This window comes from Podarcis cretensis, assembly GCF_951804945.1.
Source record: "Podarcis cretensis genome assembly, chromosome: 10".
Classification (NCBI taxonomy): Eukaryota; Metazoa; Chordata; class Lepidosauria; order Squamata; family Lacertidae; genus Podarcis; species Podarcis cretensis.
Genome location: NC_137179.1, coordinates 45,419,307 through 45,438,564, shown reverse-complemented (window position 1 = coordinate 45,438,564; position 19,258 = coordinate 45,419,307). Strand labels below are relative to the sequence as shown.

Sequence of the window (19,258 nt, the reverse complement as noted above, 5' to 3'; positions counted from 1 at the left end):
AGCCTAAAGCATTATTTCTTCAGCATGAAAAGAGCAAGGTAAACAGTGGACATTATACTCTTTTGGAACAAATTAAATATGCCTATAACAACCCAGCAAAGAATGCAAATAGTGTTTAATCATATGTTTGAAAAATATTTGCTTATCAGTTGACTAAAACTATGCAGGCGTGGTATTCTTTGGTAAAGTACATAGATGACTGTTGGAACACACAATGAATGGGGCTGCCATCTTGCCTAAGACGAACTGCAGTTATTCAGGCAACTGCCATTTTAGAAATTAATGGAACTACATGTGTCCTGTTTACTCCAAGTTATTGAGGATTTTTCAGAAATTCCCCGTTTGATGAGAAATGTTTGCATTCTGTACAAGCACCACTGAATACCTGAAAACTACTTTGCAGCGGTGCATATTCCTTCTGAAGGTCATTTGGTTTATATGTGCTTGTGATAACTGGGACATCTGAGTCCCTCAGATGTCATTTGCCATTTCTCTGTGGTTGATAAGTGTGTCTATCTCGGATTACAAATCCCCACCAAGTCATGAAACTCTCTTGGTGACCTTTGGCCCGTTGCTTTTTCTCAGCCTAACCTACCACACAGGGTTGTTGTGAGGATAAAACTGGTGTAGGAGACAGGGGCTGTGTATGCCATCCTGAGGAAAAGGAAGATATATATTCAATATAAATATATAATCTGGTACAGAATATGATATTCCTCCTCCTCCTCCTCCTTCTTTGCTTGATTACTTCCCCTCAAATTCCTGCATTCCTATCTAAGATCTATACCGGACCCACAAAAATGCACAGCATTATTTGTTTATAGTTGGGGAGGAGGTCGAATCCTCCTATTTAGCCAAGAAATAGGCTTCATCCAGTGCCAAACAATTGAAATGAATCAGGATTTGCAGGCTCAAATCGTCCTGAAATTGATGCACAACTTGCCCATCAGGGATAGAACTGAACTGCTATTTGAACGTTATATATTTTTTTTAAAACTTGATAATTAACAAGTAGACTTTGTTCTACTGTGGTTGGTTTTTTTTCCCACCCAACTCTTGGGGAAGAGTAGACGTGGGAGACAAACTATAGTCCTGCTTCTACAGTAAGGACATAATGTTGTCGATCTGGTCGCCATCACAGTGGGCACAGCTGTCAACGTTTTCCTTTTTTTAAGGGAAATTCCCTTATTCCGAATAGGATTCCTCGCAAGAAAAGGGAAAAGTTGACAGCTATGCAATGGGATAAATATCTGAAACCGCTCCGTGATACCTCAGTGAGATTAGTAACCCTACCCACTGCCCCCCTCTGGCTAGGACTGCCACCAGACAGATCCAGGCTGCTTAAAGAAAACGCTCTCTTGGGAACGGGGACTGAAGAGACGCTTCACACGTGTCTGACCTCCTGTTTCTTTAACAGCTGCAGGGTGGTCAGAAAAGCAGCACCTGCTGAATCCCCGCCACCATGGAGCGGTTGAAGGTGAAATGTTTTTTTTTGGGGGGGCGGGAATGGTGACTTCCCGTAAGAACCAAGTTCCCGCTGACATTTGACGTGAGGGGCTTCGGTTGCGCGGGGTTTGTGTACGTCGAGGGGAAAACTACGGCCGTCCCGGGCTTTAGTTGCGTCAAGGACTATCGCCTCGCAGCTCTGAGGCGCTGCCAAGCTGGCCTTTTCCCGCTTGGCACACCAAACAGCAGCAAGGAGAAGGGGCGGGAAGGGAGCGAAGCGCGCCTAAACTCCCACTCGGCCTTGGCCAGCTTCTGTTCCCGCCGGGCTCTGGCAAGAGAGCGCACAAGCCCCACCCCCCTCGCGAGCTTTCTGTCGCTCACGCCTTCTCCGGCGCTGGCAGGAGCAGGGAGCGCGGCGGCGAGGCGACGTCGGGGCGACGTCAGCGGGCGCGCGCGGTTCAGACTCCAGCTCTTTAAAAACAGCGTGTAAACTGAGATGCTCCTACAAAGAGCGGCTGGGGCTTACGGGAGCAGCAGCAGCCACCACCGCAGTCCCTCCAACTGCACTTTCATGAGCTGCCAGCTATTCTAAGCGTCCCCTCTCTCGCCGAGTTTGAGGCTATATATTCACAGAAGAGCGAGAGTCGCCTTCCCACCTCAAAAAGCCGAGCGCGCGCCTCCGAGCAGCGGCAAGCCCCCGCGCCGTACAGCTGAGGGGGGAATGTCAGCGGCTCCCTCGGCTTCTCAGGAAAGGAGCTCCGCCGTTTTCGCCGCTCGCCCCCTCAGCGCTGCCTTGGCACCATGGACACCTCCTCTGCCGCCGCCCGCGCGCTGCTCCTTGCCAGCTTGCTGGGGTTCCTCGGCGCGGCGGTGCCGCTTGCCGGCGGAGGCAGCCCGTTCGGAAGGCGCCCGAGGAGCTGCCCGGCCGCTTGCCACTGCGAGGAAGACGGGATGCTCGTGAGAGTGGACTGCTCGGACCTGGGCCTGGCCGGCGTGCCCGCCAACCTCAGCGTCTTCACCTCTTACCTGTAAGCAGTGGCGTAGCGTGGCGGGTGCAGGGGGGCCGGCCGCACCGGGCGCAACATCTGGGGGTTAGGGGTAGGGGTAGGGTTAGGGGGCGCAAATCCACGGGTTAGGGGGCGCAAATTACTTGCCTTGCCCCGGGTGCTGACAAGCCACGCTACGCCACTGCCTGTAAGTGGCTTTGGCGCGCGGGGCAGGCGCCCTTTTTTTGCAGCTGTGGGAACGAAGAGGAGCGGGGCAGGGCAATGAGAAAGCCGCTACCTTAGTCGTCGGCGAGGCTAGGGATAGGGGGTGATGCTATGATTACGCCATCGGCGTGCTTTACGAAGAACAGGTAAGACAGGTCCTACCTCGAGGGTTTACAATTTGAGACCCACTGAAACGACGGAGGAAGGGGGGGCGGGATGAAGACATGCGAGGAGGGCTCTGTGATTCTATTTCAATTGCGCAGAATAAGGTCTAAGAACTAGGGGAAGGATAAAGGATCTCGTCGATCTCAGTCCTTTGCGCGATGGTCGCCGGTGCCAGAGCAAGACCATGTTCTGCTGAGGACGTGATGTCCTGGATTAAGCAGGGGACAGCGGTATCCGAAATAAGCCATGCTGCTTAAAGCAATGGGTATCTAGTAACCTAAGCAAAACCCTGTGGTGTGTCTACTGGTTTAGGTTTGTCCCTCTCAAAGGGAACTTCGTGAAAATGGTTGTTTTTTCCTGTGATCCTGTTCCACGGTTATGGTTACTTTTTTAAAAAAATGCAGATGAGCTGTTCCGAGAGACTGTTGCGTGAGCGCTAAAAACAATTAAGCACATTGTGGAGTTTGAGTTTGTTCTTTAGGAGCAGTGGAGTTTCACAAGCAAGAAGGTGTCCGTCTCAATAGGTTTGTTACCCTATGGGTGTTATGGGATCAGCACTCCTCACATATGCAATTCCTTCACAGCACCCTCAGGATGTCAATGCCATAAAAATGCCAGCCTATGCATTTAACTGGGATTTAACCTTTCCATGGAAAACCCAATAGATTTTACTGTTGCCAACAACACATTTGCATTTTGTGGAAGGCATCCTAACATGACATGGAATCAGAGGCAGTTCTTTAAAAGTGGGGCTATCTGACAGTCTTGTGTCTGTCCACCACTCTGACTACATCAGATATAACTGAGGTGGGCAGCACTGTGTAATTCCCAAGCTTGAGGCACTCCAGTTTTAGACAGATGTGCCTGTTTTCCACCACCAATGGGCAACAAAAATCCAAATGCACCATGGAGCCTGACAGAGTCTTGGGAACCATCCTCAAGAGCTAAAAAATCTGATTCAGCATTGCAACCAGCATCAGGAGCTATGATATAAATATTATTCTAAAAATACTTACGTTAGGATTGAGCATGATCCATGTCACTTTCAAATCTGTAGGCTGCAATCATGCATTCTATTACATTCAGCGGGGCTACTGCAAACTAAGTGAGCCATGGTACTTGTTACAGCTCTCCAATACTTGGTACTCTTTGTTTGTATATTCTGAGCTGGAAGGTACCAGGGGATGGAGATGGTAGAGTTCTGAAATATGTTTAAGGCTGTAGTCCTGTAGAAACATGCCTGGTAGTATGTATGGTTGAACTCAGTGGGTTACTTCTTAGCAGAGACAGTCAGGATTTACAGTGTCACATAAGGTAATGGTAAAGGACCCCTGGATGGTTATGTCCAGTCAAAGGCAACTATGGGGTGCGGTGCTCATGTTGCTTTTCAGGCTGAGGGAGCCAGCGCTTGTCCACAGAAAACTTTCTGGGTCATGTGGCCAACATGACTAAACTGCTTCTGGTGCAACAGAACACTGTGATGAGTGCCAGGTGCACAGAAATGCTGTTTACCTTCCCGCTGCAGCATTACCTATATATCTACTTTCACTGGTGTGCTTTCAAACTGCTAGGTTGGCAGAAGCTAGGACAGAGCAATGGGAACTCACCTCGTCGCATGGATTCGTATTGCCCACCTTCTGATCGGCAAGCCCAAGAGGCTCAGTGCCGTGTGTGTGTGTGCTGTATGTTTATATTAGTATCTTGCTGTGCTGTCAAAGTACATGCCAGATTTTTATTTCTTTTTGTTTGGTACAAAGTGGTAAAACATGTATGTGTTGATTGTGGATTTATGGAGCCTGAGTAGAAAAAAAGTATGGTTGAGAATACGCTTTCAGATTATCAAAATTTATACATGAAAAGTATTTTTATATAGGAATTAAGCTACAGCCACAGCCTGCATGCTTTGTTTTATTGTTGTACATTCACTGAGAAGCTGCTGTCTAGGCTAGGGCACTGCAATACAGGTGTACTGGATGATCTCACCTCACTCTACTGTACCTTGAGGTGGCACAGAGACACCACTTCAAAGCCAAATACATGGACACTTAGGGGATGTATTTAGAACCATACTACAAGGGGCAACCTAGAAAAACAATCAATTTCTTGCCAAAACACCTGTGTAGATGTTGCTTTATAGTGCAATGCTAATGAGTTCAATGGGGCTTACTCCCAGATAAGAGGTTATATAGGATTACGGCCTTAAACATCTGTTTATTAGAAAACAGGATGTAAGCCATTTAGATACATTTTTTTGTCCATTCAAAATAGGTGCAAGGTACATATACTAGTATATTGTATGATTTGATGGGCCACTGGTCTGATCCACCAGACTCAACAACTTTTGGGGTGTCTTGGTTTTTACTCTTTGAAATATGGCAGCCCTATCTTACGTTCTTTTGGGTACTTATACCAATCCACTATATAATTATGATGCATTGTTTACAGAGTAGTTAAAAATGAAGCAAGAGCATAAACTTGGTTAGCACTGCTGGATGCTATCTTTACCTTCGCTTCCCAAGGCATGGCTTTGAAGTGCAGTATTTTATTTAATCTTTAACTGATCTCTGCCTAAGACCAGAGCAGGTGCCCAGGAAGGCAGATCAATCTTCCCTTTGGATTTACTACTCAGTCTAGCCAAGGAAATTGTAGTCTCCATATCAGAGATAAGGAAGATTTGACTTGAGGGGAGGATGTGGCCATTCAGGCATCTCTGTCTGGCTCTTGGGATGCTTTCCAAGCTGTGCCCTGCCCTGCCCAGGCCACACTGCTCTCTGGCTCTGCTCAGATCCTTCTTGAGTGCCTCTGCCTGGCTGTAATATATCCTTCAACTGCTTGCTGGGATGGAGAGATGTGTTTGTGTGAAGAAATCTCTGACTTCTGCATGTGGGCAGCAACGTAGCCTTCTGCATTCAGTGTTCCACCCACTATAGGCATGTGACCTCCATAAGGTTTCCTATGAAGGAATGTGGACCTCAAGCTGGAAATGGTCCCCCACCTCTGTCTATATGCCGCTTATCAAACCTGGTGATAAACTAGAGTGATTTTACTTGATCTGACATTGGATACCCACCCCTAATCTTCTCTGGTGTAGCTACTGGGTAGAAGGCCAAAGGCATTTGAACATTATGGATATCTTTGTTTTCCCTCAAGACAAACAGATTTGGACACAGTAGAGTATGAGACTTTTATACTGGAGGCCTCCTTGATATGTGAAAACTGTTCTTCCAAACCAGGAGGTGATGCTGTCTTGTGGATTTTAGGTCACATTTATATCCACCCAGTTTAATGCTTGAAAAATGTGCAAGCTCCATTTGTGTAGGTTTTAGCATAATACAGTGGGCTAAAGGTTTATTGCTGCACTTTTAAAATAATTGTATGACTTCGAGAAAAGTGCTACTTTTCATGAAAGTGAATAGACGAAACATCAATTTGTTGCTATTATCATAACATCAAGATTGTTTAATTGGGTGAAACTTTGTGATTACCACCCTTTTTTTTTTTCCTTTCTCAACTTCAACCATTGTTTAGAACATTGCTTTGCGTTATCGGTCATCGTAGTAATTCTTGGTAGTGAAATTTCTCCATTTAAAGCCAGTATCTTTTTACTTTACTATTGAGGTCAACTTCATTATTCATAGAGCAAATAATGCTATTTCAAACCATTATGACAAATCTCCTTGCAGCCTTGCCTGAAGCAGTGGTGGTGAATAACCTTTGCAGCCCTTTAGGGAAGGGGAAGCTGCAAGAGTCCTAACACATGTTAATGCTAAAGGAGATGGCGAGGCTAAGGTTGGACTATTTAAGCCTCTCCTGCAGCCTCTTCCATTCCTTGGCACACACCCCTTATTCTTTGTTCAGTATAGGCATTGCTAGTTGTCTTCTGGGACCAAGTAGGAATTTTTTGGCTTTGCTGACTGACTTTTTTGCCTACACTGTGCTGATTTGGTGGCTGGTGCTCTTAGCAGGTGGCAGCCATTGAATAGGTTAATTGGCCACATAGGCCAAAATAATTAAGGTTTGCTGAGCCTCCTTAGGCACCTTTAAGAGTAACAGATGTAGTCCTGAGATTTGTCTTTGAGGCTGTGGGTAGGGAACACCTTTGGGGCCAACCTATGAAGCAGCAAGGCCTCTCGACTCAACTGGAAGATGGAGCATAAGGAAAGGGGTAGATGAAATGCTGCTCCTCATTCTTAGTAGGGCTGGCTTGACCACAGTTTGCCATATGCAGTTAATATCCCACACCATTTCCCCCCACCACTGGTCCATTTTAAAGGAATAAACGTGGCCTATTTCACACAAACTTGTGTCTCGCCTCCTTATTTTCCACTGTTGGTGCAAATTGCTATTCCTAGCTGAATGTTTTGTTTGTTGTTAACCAAATAAAGCTATTGACTAATAACTTCATTCTATGTAACAATTCCTCACTGGAAACAAGAGTGGCAAAATATATAAACCAGAATAAATTTGTTAGTTATTAAGTTGCCACCAGACTGATTGTTTTGCTGAAACCAACAAGCACAACTGCTCCTCTGGAAATTTTTGATGCTGTGCACCACAGGGTCAGGCAGAAGGACACACTCAAAATGTGACATAGCAGCCAAGAGGCCTTACTGAAAGTTGAGGATTCAGGTGCAGTGGTACCTTGGTTCCTGAACAGCTTAGTTGTCAAACAAATTGGCTCCTGAATGCTGCAAACCCGGAAGTAAGTGTTCTAGTTTGTAAACGTTTTCCAGAAGCCGAACATCCGACGTGGCTTCCGTGGCTTCTGCAGCTTCTTATTGAGTGCAGGAAGCTCCTGCAGCCAATCAGAAGCCATGCCTTGGTTTTTGACAGTTTCGGGAGTTGAATGGACTCCCAGAATGGATTAAGTTCGAGAACCAAGGTACCACTGTATTGCCTCAGACATCTGTCGTCAGCCTATCCAGCCTGCAGATGAGACTTGATGGACAATGTATATAAAACACTGCTTTCTTTCATGTGCTGTAGAACATGGCAAAACACATTTATTGTAAAGTATTTCATCTGTGCTGTTTGGAATCAAGGATAGTGAATGTATAGGTTGGAACTATGCATATTTAGTCAGAAGTAAATTAAAATAGGATCAACCTATAGCTACCCCGGGGACCAGTTGTTTGAAGAACGGTGTGCATATACATTAAGCATATAATGTAGGTCTTGCTAAGTTCAATAGGGTTTACACCCAACTAAGTGTGATAGGATTTTGGCATTAGTAACATAAAACTTGTAGGCCAGGACTGAACTGTTAAAAACCAGAGGGTTGGGAAAGCTGGAGTTATGAACTGTGTCACTTACTTTTCAAAAGTAGCTTTCTAGTAATTAGCTATATTAAAGCATAGCTGATTCCAAAGTGTGCGTTTTTTCTTTTGAAGAGTTGAAAAAATTGAGGTAGGAAATGCCCTGCAAGAAAGGTTGTCTGCATTATTTCAGTCATCCTGCACAATGCTTAAAAGCAGGATCCAGTGACATAACCCTTTGCTATTTGCATCAAGTTGTGATTAAACTGAAGTTTGCCTAATTATGCAGTGGCATAGCTCTAACCCATTTGCCAACTCTCATTGATGACTAAAAGACACAAGATAGGATTAGAAAACTCCAGAACGTCTTGTTGCTCAAGCATTTAAAAATGTGATGCTGGTACCTTTAGAATACTAAAATATTGTGCTCACAGTCACTCATATCCCCATAGTATTTTGGATTGCTTTGTTTGCTATCTGGTCTCAAGTGTTTCAGATAACATTAAGCATCAGTAGTGCGGCTTAATTCAGACTACATGCCAAATCACAGTTAAAGAAGGTTTCCATCATGGTTTTGTGGCTAACTGTGTTTTGTGATCCTAGTTCTAGCAACCCAGAATAGTTTAGGGCTACTCTCATTTTGACTCAAGAGAATCACCATTTTATAGTTCAAATTGGGAAAAATAAATACAGTAAATGGACAAAAGTACAAAGATTCACTCCACCCACCCCACCACCACCCCACCACCACCACTCCCCACCCACCCACCACCACCCACCACCACACCACACCACCACCAACCACCACAAACCACCACCACCACCCACCAAAAAAAAAAAAGTACAAAGATTCACAAAATGTTTAGGGGTATGCGTACCACTGCACCCCCCCCAAACAAAACTGGATATATATAACAAAAGTGTGTTTTTGCTGTTGCCAATTTGCAGACTAATTTGAGCTATATGTATATCAAGGGCAGTGGAAAAGGGAGACCAAGGTTTGTAATCAACTAAGTCCTATTCAGAGTAGACCCACGGAAACAAATGAAACTAAGGACTCAGCTACATTTGTTAAAAAACCAATGTTTTTAATGTGTTATAAACCTGCAACACCAGATGGCACAGGAGGGGGGGGGGAATGTGCAATGTTTACATGGTGTTTTTTTCCTGTGTGTAGATCTACCCTGTCAGCCATAGCCATTAACTTCAGTTTGTCTGCTCAGAGCTGAATACCACGCAAACCATATAATTAAATATATACTGTATTTAATTATATATTGCTTATAGAAAGAACCATTCCAAAATATTTTTTTATGGTTAAACTGAACTTTTCTGAGGTGAATTTAAGTGCTGTCCTTAGGGTGATAATATATATCCTTCTGGGTTGGAGGAAACCCATATCCATACACTTTTCAGTCCTAAGCATAGCTGAAAGAAGCAAGTGTGATGGGAGATTTTACTTCTTCTCATTTTCTTTTAAACATTTATTCTTCTCTAAAAACTTTTTTAAGTACAGTTAAAAAGTAGATTGTTATATGGGCCATTGGAAAAAATATATAAAAAGTCGGTGAAAGAATAATGTTGTATAATCTAAGGAAAATTCTGGCTGAGTGAAAAAATATCAAAAAGGTGCAGTAAAGTGAGGAGTTTCTACATCTGATTAACACCTCTATACATTCACTGTTTTGGCTAGTTTACAATTAATAAATCATGATAGATCAGATTTGTTTATTTGTATCTAGTCATCAGACCACCACACAACAAAAGTTTAATAGTATAAGGTAAGTAAATAAATTCACCATATGTCATAAAGGTTTATGATAAACTTACCATACAGGGCCATTCTAATTAATAAGAATATCTAGATCACGGTGGCTAAGCTCAAGGATGCTAGCATTACAGAAATACATTTTAGTCAATTCTGTTTTCCTTGACACGTATAAATTGGCAAACTATGCTGCTTTTAAATACTGGGCCATCTTGTACTTAAATAAAGCACAACTAAACTAACGTGTTGCATTCCCTGTTTGCTAAATCTATATGCATTGTCAGGGTTGTGTGACTTTAAGGGGAGAGACTGAAAAAGTCATTGCATAGCATACACCCGGTATTCCTTTTTTTTGTGGTGACTGCTCTGTGGAAATGATATGTAAACTGACAGGGTGGTGTGATGGGGGAAGGAAACTCCCTTTAAACTAGTAAAATGCGAGGGTCTGGCAGAGTGAAGGCACCTTCAGTTTGGCTTAGTATCTGGAGTGCAGAGGACAATTGGCCTGACAGAGGGAGCCCGACTCCAGCTGTGAACGCGTGCATGAAGCTGACCTTCCCAGTCAACATGCCAGCTGAGATTAGACTTCCTTCAAGTGTTCCCTTGTTAACTTGGCCTTTTTCCCCCAGTGGAGTTTGTCTTTCAAATGCTTACCATTAAAATTGCTTACCCAGATCTGGAGCAACTTGGAAAGCTTTCTTTTTATACTCTCGGCAGCCTCTGCCCGTTATTGTTTAAAGACTGCAATTGTAATCCTTTCCACCAAAATCCGTGGGATTTGTATCCAAGTGAATAGGATGGGGGGGATGTTAATTGTTTGCAGGCATTTAAAAATGCCATTTATGTTTCCTTGTTGTTATTAATTTAAGGAATAGTGTTATCGTGATTGCTGAGGTCTTGAGGCGAGTTCCATTTTGCCAAACAGAGCAGAATTCTTTGGGTTTGGGATTATGGTAACTGAGAAAGCTTGAGTTTGTACTACTGATCATGAAACAGATAAGGTCTGGGTGATTAACCCCCTTCAGTAACAATGCAGTGAACTTAAGTGGTAGAGGGTCTGGACCACAACTCAGCTGGTCAGGTCAGATCTGTGGGGTGCTACGCAAATGTCCCCAATATGCATGTGTGCATACAGAAATTTCTCTTCATCTAGGTAAGCATGAGGCTTTATAATATTTAAAGGATACTTTCAAAATGGGCCAAAGTACTTTTAGACAGTGCAGAGCAGCGTCCTGGAAGTATGGATTGTGGAGGGGTACATGGCCTGGGTACGGATCAGAGGGCTGGACAGACAAGCCTGCAGGGTCTCATCCATCCCTGGGCCTGAGATTCCCTCACCCTAATTTATAGCAACCCTGGCTGTTCATGGCATGGTAGTTGAAGTCTGCAGGTATGCCTGCAGTTCACTGGGGATAAGCATTCTGTGTTGACTTAGGGCAGGCCATTTTGTTGATTATACCCAGGGGTGAATAATTGCCGTGTTCCTCTGCTGAAAAGGACAAGACAAAGCTTTATGAGCTCTGTGTAAAACAAAGGAAAAATCAAATATTGTACTTAATTATTCATTCATTTATTGTTTTCAAAGCCCAGCTATTAGCCATCACCATATAAACAGTAATTTGTGTTGCCACAGCAACTGAAACATAAATGCTGTGGTTTTTATGTGTTTGGATCTGTGTAGTTCAGTATATGTGGAACTGCAATTGAAAACGGTCCAGAAACCTCAGTTAGTTCAGGACACAGGGCATCAAGATTGTTAACCAGGACCAGACAAGTTGAGAGCTTTACCCCTGGTGGTCTTTTTCAAGCTCAGTTCAGAGTTATTTCACAACTTTTTAAAATAGGGTTATAAGACCTATATTTTAAAGACAGACTTTCAAAGCTGATGGAAATTAAAGTGTGAAGATACTGCAGTGAAATTATCTGGTCGTAATGTTTTATAATTGTCTTTATTGTGTTTTATTATCATAAGGTGCCTCAAATGCAGGAGAGACAAGATAGAATTATTTTAAATAAATAAATATGAATAGTTTGGGGCTCCATTACTAGAACATACTTTGATTTCTTTTTAGTTATTTAACAACATTTATATGCAGCTTGATTGTAAACATAACCTCTAAGTAGTCTACAAAAATAAAGCAAACATTAAAATCAATAGAAGGCAAAGTTTAAAAATTCATAATATAATTAAAATCAACAGTAAAGCTAAAAACAGGCTATTGGTTATTTATTTATTAAATGTCTATACCCCTCTTAATCTGATGATCACAGGGTGGTTTACACTATAAAAACACAAAAATAGATAGCATAGTAACAAACAATAGTATCCCACCACACACACATGGTCCATAGATGGTTTAATTAGCCAAAGGCTTGGGAGAAGAATAATGTTTTTGCTTGGTGCCTAAAGATATGTAACAAAGTTGCCACGTGTCAGCTTCTACATGTCTGCATAGGCTTATCTGAATGAAAAGGGAGTTACAAAGGGTAGGTACAGTCGTACCTCCACTTACATATCCCTCCGGTTACATAAATGTCAGGATATGTAAGTGGCAAACCCAGAAGTATATTTCTGGGTTTTTGCCACAAGCACATGCGCAGAAGCGGTCCTCTCTAGTTGCGAAAACCTCAGGATCTGGCCGGACCTCCAGAACAGATCCTGTCCGCAACTCGAGGTACCACTGTACTTATATGCTAAAATGTTCATATCTTTGGGAACTCAGCTACATTTACTAAAGAAAAAGTGTTTTATATGCATTATAACACTGTGACACCAGGTGTTGCTTTGGAGTTCTGTCTTTCGCCAACATGGTTTCCCACTTTGAGGTTTACAACGCGTTTTCCTGAAATGCTTTTTTTGATGTGTCTAGATCCAGCCTAGGGACACGGGTGGCGCTGTGGGTTAAACCACAGAGCCTAGGACTTGCCGATCAGAAGGTCGGCGGTTCGAATCCCCACGACGGGGTGAGTTCCCATTACTCAGTCCCTGCTCCTGCCCACCTAGCAGTTCGGAAGCACATCAAAGTGCAAGTAGATAATAGGTACCGCTCCAGCGGGAAGGTAAACGGCGTTTCCATGAGCTGCTCTGGTTCGCCAGAAGCGGCTTAGTCATGCTGGCCACATGACCCGGAAGCATCTGAAGCTTATTTTCTCTCATCCATCCCACCAACTGCATCCAGGCTGCAGTTCAGAGCCCATACAGCATCCCCTGATTCAGATGTTATGGAGAAACATAGCTGAGTTTCATCGGTGCATTTGTAGCACCTTGCTCCCAAACGCCTAAAGACTTCCAGAGGCTTCATATACATAGATATTTTAAAAAGCATTGGGGATAAAATACTATCCTGCAGCACCCCATATCAGAATTGCCAGGAGGTCAAAAAGCACTCTACCAATGTTATTGTCTGGATTCAGCCCTGTAGGTAGTACTGGAACCATAGGAGACCATTCCCAAGGAAATATTTGAGGGGCCCCCCTCACTTAATAGGCATTGCCATTCAGATGGTGTGTGTGTGGCACATCATGTGATCAATCATGCAGCCAGGGCTTACCTGCCCCCCCCCCCATATTTTATTCACGTTGGCACCCCTAGCTGTAACAGAGTGCCTCCAGTTGCCATCCACAGGGTCTGTCCAGGAAGATACTATGGTCTGTGGCATCAAAAGCCACAGGGAGATCCAGAAGAAAGAACAAGGACACACTCACTTTGTGCTAATCTCTTTAAAGATCATCCATCAGGTGACCGAGGATGACAGAGTCCCATGGACCAGTCCAGTTTGGAATGAGTCTTTTTAATCCCTGCCATCAAAAAATGCTTAAAGCTGCCTCTCCGTAACTCTCTTAACCACCTCCCCCCCCAAAAAGGGGAGTATTTGCAACTAATTGATAGTTTTTTGCTATTCACAATTGAATCATAGATACACGAAGATTGAGATGCTCAAGACCCAAGTAACACATAGCAGGCTGCTTGCTTGTTTCCTAAAGGGATTCATCACTTGCTGACTAACTATAAGAATCCACCATCACAAATTGTGACTCAGAATAATGACCTCCAGCCTATTTTATGGTTATGGTGGCACACTGAGGCTAAGATTCTATATCTGCTTACCTGGTCTCATTGAACTCGGTCATGTAACTATTTAAACATAGTCTCTCTCTTAGGCAAAAAAGTGGCAGACCTAGATTTGGTTTATGACATAGAACTTGTGATACTCTTTTCACAAACATTTCCTTTCTTATTTCCAAAGTGATCCCCCTGCAAAAGTGTGCAGCTGAATGGGAACTCCTATCTGGCTCATAACAATTAGGCAAGTGAAATACAGGAAATGTTAGTTGAAGCAGTTCTCAAGTTTTGTTTGCTTTAGAGAGGAAGTGTTTATGATTTTTTCTTCTTTTCTTTTTAAAGAAATTCAGTTGGTTGAACTTCTTGGTTTGAAGCATTTGCATGTGGTCCCTTTGCTAGCAGCAATTCCCAAGATCATGGTACATGAGTAGCTTGGTTTTCTACTCTTAACACATTCAGCCAAATATGTCCTTGCTACTTCTTAAACTGATGAAGATTAAAGACTTAGAGCTCCAAAGTTCTCATTGGGTTAGCTCTGAAGTAATTGAATATATTCATTAAAAAATAAGAATGGAGGGGGGGGGGTGGACAGACGGATGACTATATGTATATAGATCAGGGGTGATGAACCCCCCAAACCATGCCACCTACCCCACATCTGACATCTGATGTCAGGAGTGGGTTAAGTATAGAGAAAGCTTCCAATGCACAATCAAGACCCTTAAAGTGCAAAGGATTTATATCACCAGCTATCAGAGGATAGGTGGTGACTTCAAGCCTGCTAGAACAGCTTCACTACCTAAGGTCCTGCAGCCGCCCCTGCAGGAAACAGAGCTTTGAGTCTCACCGTCTACCAGTTTGTGGGTGGCAACTTCACGCCCCAGTTTTCCCTCTGTAAAGTATTAGATTATTTATCCTATCCGTCAATAGCTTTGAAAGGTAGGCAAACTTGTGCTGTGGAGAAACTGAGGCTGAGAGATAGCAACTTGCCCAGGGTCCCCCATGAGCTTGTGGTAGAGTATACAGTTTGAACCCAGTTCTGCCATATGCAAATCCAGTAACTTACCTGGGGGACAACACTGAATTAGGATCTTATCACTCTGCCTTTTGAAGCCATGGCAGCTGTGGTTTCTGTCCATGTTTCCTTCTCTATGTTGACATAGGCTGCACCACCATGGAGTGAGTGTATTGTTGTTGTTGTTTTGCACGTCAATCCAAAAACTGAATCCAGCTGTTTCATGATCAGATCAACTTCTGGTTGCACAACTGGAAGATGACATGCCCTTGCTGAACTACATATCTGTCACAGACCCAAAGTGTTTTAAAAGTTGACCCTTGTTTCTGGACCAGCCTAATGGCTTGCTTCATTTTTCATTTTGTCACATTTTGTCTTCATTTTGTTTACTTTTCCCCATGTCTCTTAGAAGTATCCTTGCTTCTTTGTCATCTCACCTTACTAGATATAGCCACAGGATTTGCAATCAACCTGTTCAAATGATGTACCAGTCAACATGTTTCATAAAAGATTGTCAATTTTTAATTCCCAAAGCTACACTATGAATTTGTTTTTAACATTTCAAATATAAATTAAATTAAATTGCTTTGTTTGCTTTATAGTTTAGACAACTCAGTAGGCTGCCTTGGAAGTCCATTCAATCCATTAACATTAAATCAACAACTTGAGCTTCCTTCTGTCTTCCTCTAGCAGGATTAATGGATTTTGGCATGATTGGGACATCTAACAGTAAAAGCTCTTGCTGGGAGAGCTAGGAAGCTTGACTAATTCCCAGCAGTGCTGACTTCATAAAGTTTTATTTCAAGGTTTTAAGTTTGATGGAAGATTGAAGGTAATGACTTCATGCTGATATCTTTGAGTGTGGAATACATGAACACCATTATCAAATCTGTAGTGCAAAAGCTGCCTTTCTAACTGGAATATGAACAAGGAAGTTTTACATATTACTCTACCGCATAAGACTTTTTGTTTGAAGCGAAACTCTTGTCATCTGTTAAGCAGTATCTTTTCCAAATTTTTGAGTCATACCTGATAGGTAATGCCAGACAGCCTGAGACTTAGTTTCAATACCCAGCAGATAGAGTACTATGTTTCGTTAAAAACACTTCATGTTTTAATAGAAGAACAGAAGAGCTGTTGATAATGTTCTTGTAACAAGACCATCAATTTTCACCAGCAAATCAAACTCCTATTAAAGCTTCTTCTCTCCCACCCAGACATTTCAGACTCGAGAATGAGTATTCAGGAAAGACAACAAAAAATTGGAGGGAGGTGGAAAAATATTTTCAGCCTGTCTGACAAGACTGCATAAAAAGCTTGTGATCAAAACATATTAAGTACATGTTACTGGTGTGACAAACAACATTTTTGTCCCTTTATTAGATTTATTTTTCTCTTCTGAAAACTGCAGTGACCAGTATATAGATTGTGAAAGAAGGCTGGCAGGGTAGTATTCTTTGATTCCTAATTAACACCTTCGGTCTCAAAAGAGAACTAACAGAAATACCATAAAATGTTACAGCTGCATTGTTATTCCGCTTGGTTGGTTTGTTAAAAGTCGGCTGGGCACTGGCAGCTGCAATAAAGGGAAAGCTCAATGGATGTTTTGTATTGTGCCCACTGAAGTGAAAGAAGGCAACCATTTTATTTTCAAATGGGCAGCTGCATAGTGAAGTTTAAATGGATCTAAATACAAGATCTACTGTTAACATATAGTAATTGACAATAAATAAAGGAATAGCACAGGCAACTTCCATCTGTTTTGTCTGTGGCACACAAATTTTAGGAAAGCTTTTCACAAAGAAACAAACACATTTGCAGAATTTTGTGAACAGAAAAAAAGAGAGAGTGCAACACATTAACAGTGTGGAAATTTAGAGTTACTTTTAGAGTTACATTTAGCAGAACTTTTGAAGCATTTTAGAAAGCCGCTATTTCAAATAACACATTTATGGGATACACAATATCAGGACTCCCGTCACCCACTTTTATTTATTTTTAAATCATTTCCCCTCCTCAAGTGTATAAATTGAGACATCATTATCATTCCAGTCCTTCACATTCTTATTTTGCCATAGCAGTGAAATAAAGAAAACATTTAAACTCTGGTCAGATAAGATGCACACACATTTTAGAAAATGCAATTAGGGAAATATGGAAATCTAGATGTTTCATCAAATGCTTGCTAAGGAGTTCTGTTCTTTTTGTGCACAATGACTGAACTAAAGAACTTCAGTCGCTGTGTAAGAACCATTGTTCCAGCCACAGCACTTATTAGAAACAGAGTCCAGACTGGCGTGGGAAATACCTATGTATTTGACATCACCCCTGTTTTGGAGAGAAATGGAGTGGAATAGAAAGTATAAGGAGATTTTACTGTTGCATTCTAATCAGCCATGATCTGTCTAATTTGTTTTGCTTCAGAAGATAAAACTAATTCTTCTGGATAAAAGTAATTAACAAGCCAATAGTATCATGTTGAATATGGAATGGAACAGCAGACACTGTAAGTTTTGGGAGCATAGTACTGTACTGTATAACTTTTCAAATCATCAGAGAATACTTTATTTCATACTACGATGCTGACATAGGATAGGTTTTAACTAATGGTTCTGTTTCAAATTGGGAAGAATAAGATTATGTAACTAAAACAAGTCTTCAGTCGAGCTATTATCATCTGTATCACTGAATACAGGTTCTGCTATCTGTATTTAAATATTAAAAGTGTCTTGGTTGGAATATAACATTGTATTTTCCTAAGTTCTGTAAATTTATTACCAGTGATTGGAATATGGATAGTGTGCTACTAGTCAGCCATAGTTAGTATTTTATTTAACAAATGCATTTGTTAATTTGTACCATTTACTTATAGTAATCGTATTTAATTTTTTTTATTTATACACGCACATGGAAATATGCTTAGTTTTTATTGCCTTATACAAATTGACTCAGTCTTTCTTTATGGTTCTTTCCTTCTGAAGTCGTGTATCAAACTAAATAGTTCTAGGTTGTCAAGTACTTTGGGGACTTAATGACTGGACCCACCTGGATTAGTTGCATGCAGAGGTTTATGTACTGTAGTTTGTTTTATAGTTAGACACCTGACATGGAAAAAAAAATGTGAAATTTATAAATATGGAAATGGAATAAGATACTTGTTCTTCTTCAGCCCATTAGCGTCCTCTTCTTTATTTCCCTGCTTCCCCTTTCTCTGTGATTCTGTTAACCTCCATTTACCAAGTCTCTGCTTTCCTCTGCCTCATTTCAACTTTCCCATTTTGTGTTTTCCCCTATCCTTACCCCCATTTGCTTTGGGGGCCCTGCTCCATTTTCTTCCTGTTGTCTCCTGTGGAATGATAATGAGGCAGGTGCCAAACTTGGGTTTTCTACAACTTTATTAATCACAATCCTAGAATCACGAAATGATTTGATAGGTGGTGGTGGCGGGGATCTCTCTCTTTCTCTGCTCAGCTTCATCTGAGGAACTGGGCTGGCTCTCCAGCAGCAGTTGTCCCTCAGGTGTTATGGCTTAAACTGTACAATTATTAAGGCAGATTAAAAAGACATTATTAAATTTTGAACAGTCCAAAATGTTACTAAAACCAGCATGAACTAGCATGGCCATGCCAGAAATCTAAACACAGACTCAGTCTAGCCTTTAAAAGCAGCAATAAAAAGGTCTTTAAAGTCCACTTAAAGATCTTGAGCAGTGGAACCTTCACATGGAACTGTGCGGCTAACTCTAAGGACGTCTCAAATAGTGCCGCAAATTTTTTAATCTTGAAATATTTTCAGTTTATGTGATTTGGAGAGCAGGAAGAAGGTGCTTCCAGCTATTTAAAAATGTCTTAATCTTTTGCCTTTTGCATCCTTTTATGAAAGGAACAAAATGAATAAACAATGGAAGTCTATAAAACAAGGAAAAGACAAAACATACTAAAACAATTTTTGCAAAGGTCTTTTTAATTGCATCAAATGCAACATCTAAGATATTGGAACTCATCTGGGAACAATAAAAAAAATGTAAGTCAAACCACCCTATTTGTCCTTTATCAGCATCATTGCTGAATTGTACCTTTCATTTTTAAAATAGCAACATAATTGAACAATTGTCAGTTTAAAGTTCCTGGATTCAAACTGATTATACATAATAAAAATAACAAGGCATGACAAATAGGCAAATAGATTTCGATAATTCACTAAAGAATGTCTCTACCAAGCCTTTGTGGCGTATGTCTTGTTTGCAAGACAAATGCAGAGTTGAAATAACAACCCATGAATACCACTGGTGAAATGGCTATGTACACAAGGTGAATGCTAAAGCTTTTCCTTCTG

At 41.8% G+C, this 19,258-nt stretch overlaps 1 protein-coding gene across 1 annotated transcript in view; it reads left to right on the top strand.

Moving 5' to 3' along the window:
* Positions 1–1,929: 1,929 nt before the first annotated feature.
* The window catches only part of LGR5 (leucine rich repeat containing G protein-coupled receptor 5), a 67,636-nt gene continuing 50,307 nt past the window's right edge, over positions 1,930–19,258 (top strand). The window contains exon 1 of the mRNA XM_079993794.1: positions 1,930–2,474. Within this exon, the coding sequence (XP_079849920.1) occupies positions 2,248–2,474 (227 nt within the window). The 5' untranslated portion in view covers positions 1,930–2,247. The remainder of the gene's footprint in view (positions 2,475–19,258) is intronic.